The 6,117-nt window shown below is 31.5% G+C and overlaps 1 protein-coding gene across 1 annotated transcript; it reads left to right on the top strand.

The window, feature by feature from the left end:
• Positions 1–1,614: 1,614 nt before the first annotated feature.
• corto (centrosomal and chromosomal factor corto) lies at positions 1,615–4,258 on the top strand. The gene has a single exon (XM_065508350.1). The coding sequence runs from the start codon at positions 1,837–1,839 to the stop codon at positions 3,805–3,807; it is 1,971 nt and encodes a 656-aa protein (XP_065364422.1). The 5' UTR covers positions 1,615–1,836; the 3' UTR covers positions 3,808–4,258.
• The last annotated feature ends 1,859 nt before the right edge of the window (positions 4,259–6,117 follow it).

Below are 6,117 nucleotides of genomic sequence, written 5' to 3'. Positions count from 1 at the left end.
TGAAGTGCAAGCAACAACAGCTGTTTCTAAAGTTTAACTCAAAATTCTAGCTAATAAAAAACATATGTTGAGTTTTTATGCTGCCTAGAGAGCGAGAGATATCAACACAAAGAGTGAAAACATAAGAGAGAGATATAAAGTGATTAGGAAAAACATGATGATGATAATTATAAAATATAAGCAAAAAAACAGGTAAAGAAGAATATTAGGAACAGAAATATACAAAAATTCATATGCGGTAAATTAAATGACTAAACAGTTCAGTCGGTTGAGAGAGCTCGTATGGTAAAGACGCTTTTTACGTTTGCTAGAACGCGTAATAACAATTTGAAAAATAAATAAAACAAACTTTTAAACAAAATTAAGAAAAGATCTGCAAAAAGAAAAACGTGTTAAGAAAAGAGCTTAGCTTAATTATCAATGAAAAAGAAGAAATCTTAAACAAATATTATTTTTTACTTTTAAATTATAAAACATTAAAGAAATTTTATTGTGATATTTAATAAATGCAACCACTAAGAATGATACAAGAAAGACAAGACCTTAAAAAGAGTCTTAAAAAGCAGTTAATAAAAGTGTGAAAAATCTCGTAAAAGAAAAATTATTTAAACGAAACAAGAAAATAACGTGTAAAAATTTCAAGAATTACAAAAAGAGTGCAAGAGAGCAAAGAAGAAAAAAACTCATTTAAAAAAATAACACTCAATTAAATTCAACTTGAGAGCAAGAGAGTAATTAAAAACCACTCACTCTTTCATTTCAATTGAGTAATACTCTTAGTGATTTTAGTGATGAGAAAAAATAAAACACACTAAACGTAATCATAACGCAATTTTATGTTAAACGTTTACAACGTAACGCATTCATTTCAAGAATTTGTTACTTCTCACATTCGCATAACGTTTAAGCTGCTCGTGCTATGCGGACGGACAATAAAAACAAAAATAATTACCGTAATTTGTTATTTCAAATAAAGAACGCCAAATATTTAAAACAGAAAACAAACGTCGTCGTCGTTTTAAAGCAGCTTTAAGAAAAATATAAAAAAATTTTCATTAAAAAACAAGACTGAAAACCACAACAAAAAATTAAATTGAAAATTTAAATAAGAAAATTTTTATAACTACATAAATATAAATTTAAAACCTAATAAAGACTGATTAAAACTATTTAAATTCATATTAAAAGAATTAAAAATTAAAACAAAAAAATAAACGCTAAAATAGTAATATACGGGTCTTTAAAACAAAAATTATTTATAAAAAAAGCATAAGAAAAGAATTAAAATAAATAACTAAATACCTGCTATAAAATAAATACATAAAAAGAATACCATATAATTAAAATAAATATTTTAAACTCAAATACATACATGGATTAACGTTCCTGCTAAATAGTTAAAACAAAACAAATAATTCAAAAATTTCATAACAAAAATAGAAAAAAATATATATAATAGCCCTGTGGATTACCTATATTATATATATTTTTAATTTAATACAAACCAAAACAAGCTTGGATTACCAGTGCCAATTACATATTACATACATATAAAAAATAAATATTCAAATTATTATAATAACCTCATCAAAAATACATAATAAAATAAATAAATATTGAAAACTAACCTCAAACAAATAAAACAAGAAAAAAAAATAAATTTGAAAAATTTGCTTAAAAAGATGTGTTTATTTTGCCAAAATAATTAAAAACAAAAAAGTGCTAGTGCTTAAACTTCACACAATTACACATTAAAATTTAAAGGGAAAAGGATTTTGCATCCTTTTTTTCTTCAAAAAAAATAAAACGTCAAAAGTTTGAAATATAACAAACAACATGACTATGGCCGCTTGTTATGCCAGCTATGACATGGCCTCCTTGGCCTCTCATACCATGGCTCAAACACAATCAGCCGCTCTCATGCAACATCACCATCAACAGCAGCAACAACAGCTTTATCAACAACAGCAACATACACACCATCATCAGCAGCAGCAACAACAGCAACATACATACCACACAAGTCATCAACAGCAACAGTCTAGCAATAGAATGTCAACGTTGGCGGCGTCGGCTAACCAAAATGTCATGAGCTCCAATAGCTCAGCTGTTGCCGCCGCCGCCGCTTTGCTAAACTCTACATCATCTTCATCATCAACAACAAACTCCAATAATGCAGCCACAAACACCTCTTCAAATACCGGAGCCGTTTCAACGGCCAGCCAACAACAACAACGTAACCAAAATGCCTCTGTAACAGCTTTAACACCCGCCTCACAACAACTCAACACAGCCGTTGCCCAAACGACAACGGCCAAAGACTACTCCATACCCCTACACGTCGACTGTAGTGTGGAATATGAATTGCCCAATCAGCACAAGCCCCCAACTGGCCAACGGGTCGAGCCCTTGCTGATGATCCATCCTTGCTATTTCCGCAAAATGGAGTCACAACGGCGCAGTCCCTTTGTCAATAACATGCCAACGGCGGCGGCTGCCCGCAACACAGCGGCCTTGGCTGGCAGTCAAACACACAGTAATAATACACAACAAAATGTGGCCTCTTCCTCCAGAAGAGCCCGGCAAACTCAGGTTATACAACAACAGCAGCAGCAACAACAACAACAGCAGCAGCAGCAACAACATCACCAGCAGCAACAGCAAAGACAGGCTGCTGTGGCTGCCCAACAATATCAGCAACACTTGCAGCAGCAACAACTCAGGCATAATCACCAACAACAGCAGCAGCAACAGTCGCAGCAAATGTCACAAATGTCGCAGCAGGCTCACTATCCGGTGCAACATCATATCCAGCAACAAACCGCCTCCTCAAACTCCAACACCAGCAACTCCGCCAACTCGAATAACGCCCAGCAAACCACTAACAGCTATTTACGGTCTAACCAAAGATCCTCACAACAAACGGCCGTACAGAACCCACAAAGATCAAGCCAAAGTCACCTATTAGTACAACAACAACAGCAGCAGCAACAACAGCAATCCCAGCAATGGGATCATCTAGCTGCTGCAGCAGCCATAGCTGCCCGTACTTCCATGACACCAGCCTATAGCAACAACACAAACACCAGCAGCAACAATAACGCCGCAGCCAACAAGGCTCAAAATGGCAATGTGGGCAAACGGGATGCCATGATCTCCGGCAGTGGCATTTATGCCAGCAAGTCCCAACAGCAGCAACAGCTATTGTGGAATTCGGCAAATCAAGCGGAAAACATAACATCCGCCGCTACAGCAGCCACCTCGGCGGCCAATGCTCTAAGCAATTCCCAAGCCAATATTACAAGTCTTATGATGGATCGCAGTCCTATGGCTACAGTTCCTAGTAATTATCAGGCTGGTCCTGAGGCCACGCCCCTACTCAACCAAAGTTCAAATGCCGCCAACAACAGCCACAACCCGCAACAGCAGACACGAACCACTACCAGCCATTACTCAACAGCCACCACAAACACCGCCTCGGCCGCCGCAGCGGCAGCAGCTGCTGCAGCGGCGGCGTCCATGAGCTCGCACCATCATCATCACCATCATGCGGCCGCCATAGCCGCCGCCGCCCATCACTCCCAACACTATCCCGACAAGATAAGTGGCAAATATCGCCAATATTTAAGATCTCAGCGCATGCATCCCTATTTGGCGGCGGCCACTTCAAGTGCAGCTGCCGTGGCCGCTGCGGCCAATTTACAACAAAGTTTTCCACAATTCACCGCCGCCACAGCAGCGGCGGCTGCTGTAGCAGCCACACCATCATTCCAACATTTGCAACAAATTTCCTGTTATAATGTGTGATAAAACTAAAAAAAAATTAATTAAAAAACTACACCTACATATTTAAATAAAAAATCCAAAGAAATTTTGAAATTTAAAAACGGCAGCATAGAAGTGATAAAAATGAAATGTATAAAATATAAAAACAAAATAATAGCGGTAAAAAATACAAAAAAGGCGCAAGGAGCAAAGAGTGAAAAAGAAGAATAGAGTTTAAAAAAAAAGTTTGTTTTGGTTTTAAAGGTTTAAAAAAAAGTATACGTATTCAAAAAAAAATTAACTAAACAACAGCAACAAATAAAGAAAAATAACTTTTTTCTAAACAGCTTTACTTATTTAGTAAAAAAAACAAAATAAAAAATAAACGAATAAAAATAACTAGCCATAGTCATAGAATAAAAAAAAACCTAAAACCTCAAGGACAACAAACAAAATAAAAAGCAAAACAAACTAAAACTCAACTTCTGACAACTCTGGGAGTGTTGAAGAACAAAACAGCTAAAGGAGAGGCAACACTAAAAAAGAAGTCGTAGTCTTAACACAGGAAGTAGGGGCTTAGAATGAAGATAGATGGTTTTTTCGACATAATTTTTTTATAATTTTTTTTATGTTTGAGTTGTTGTAATGCTTGGATATGCCTGATTAACTGCTAAAAATTAAAAAAAAATAAATATATATTAAAAAAAAAACTACTATTACTACACCTACTCTCACTCTCTTTACCTACATAAATACATATGTATGTATGAATGATTGATGCATGACATTGATAGACAAATGTGATTAAAAAGAAAGATGAAAAGAAAAAGAAAGAGATCATCTTTAAAAACAACAACAAAAAGAGTATGAACAAGAATATGTAACGGTTTTATCTTATAATTTGTTTTCTTTTTTTTTTTTGATTGTTTGTTTTTGTTTTTCTATTTTAATAATGTGTTGTTACAAATTAATCCCAGCAAACAATTTGGTGAGAGATTCTTATTGCTATTCTATTATTATTATAATTAATATAATATAAAAAAAAAACTTACAAAACATATTTAAAATTATACAAGGGAACCTATATATACATATATATAAATAAAATTAACATAATTTATAACAAATTATTCTAATATGTAACTCTAAACTAGAAAAAACAAAGAATTGTTGTAAAAAAAAAACGCTAAAAAAAATACAAAATTATTATACTTTTATTAGTCAGTATATTACAAAAAAAATAAAATTAAAATACATGTTTATGTATTGTTTAAGTTGAAATTAAAGGAAACTGCATTTTATTTATTTTATTATTTTTTTTTCTAATTAAATTACTTATAGGATTTTCGAATTTTTTTATTTTTAATATTTTTTTCTTTCTATTTTATTTTTCCTTGTACAAAAAACAACCAACATGTATTGACTAAATGCAGTTTTATTTATATTTTGGCTTTTACTGTAAAATACATATGTAATATGAATAACTGGGAAAATATAAAAAAATTTATTTAAAAAAAAAACAACAAATGACAAAATTTGAATTGGATTTATTTTTTAAAGAGATGGTTTTAGGAATATGTTGAGACATTTTGATAAAGGTTTACAGTTTGCTCAAATTGCTTATTTGAATTTATTTGATAACTCGTCTTTACATTTTCGAACTAAACTGTATAAAAATTAAACAAATTGCTTTAATTTCAGTCGTTTATTTAAAATGTTTAAATTTCGTTTTAAACATAGGTTTTGCAAAAGCTTGATTTTAATATCTTGGCTTATTCGTTTTAAAATATCAGAACTAAATTCATGTTTAACAAAATAAAACTTAAACAAATTACTTTAATTTCCATAGTTTAACGAAAATTCAAAGATTTTCATTACGTTTTTTAAATATTAGGAGCGTTTTTGCTAATTTCTTTTAAAAAATTAATCATTGAATAAAATTTTTAAGTAAATTATCATTATTTTTACTTTACAAGATTCTTTGTTTGAAAATGTTTGAATGTTTTTAAATAGATTTCAAAACTATTGAATTTAAAATTATTTTTAATCTAATTTTGATAAGAAGCCACAGAGTTTCGAAAAGTACCTATTTGAAAATATTCAAACATAGAAAATTCTTAAAGTTTTACTTGAAAAGCCACAAAATGTTGGAAAATTAAGAAACTTGGAATGGTTTTTATGTATATTTCAAAAGTTTGTTAGAAACTAAATGAAATTTTAATTAATTTCCAATATGTTTTTAAAGAATATCAAATAATTTGACTTCATTTCATGAAATTTATCATTATTAAGCCATGGTTTGAAGAATAAATGTATAAATATCAATATAAATACATAGTTTCTAGTACTAGA

This window comes from Calliphora vicina, chromosome 1 (assembly GCF_958450345.1).
Source record: "Calliphora vicina chromosome 1, idCalVici1.1, whole genome shotgun sequence".
NCBI classification, from domain to species: Eukaryota; Metazoa; Arthropoda; class Insecta; order Diptera; family Calliphoridae; genus Calliphora; species Calliphora vicina.
This window is presented reverse-complemented; position numbering and strand designations above follow the sequence as displayed.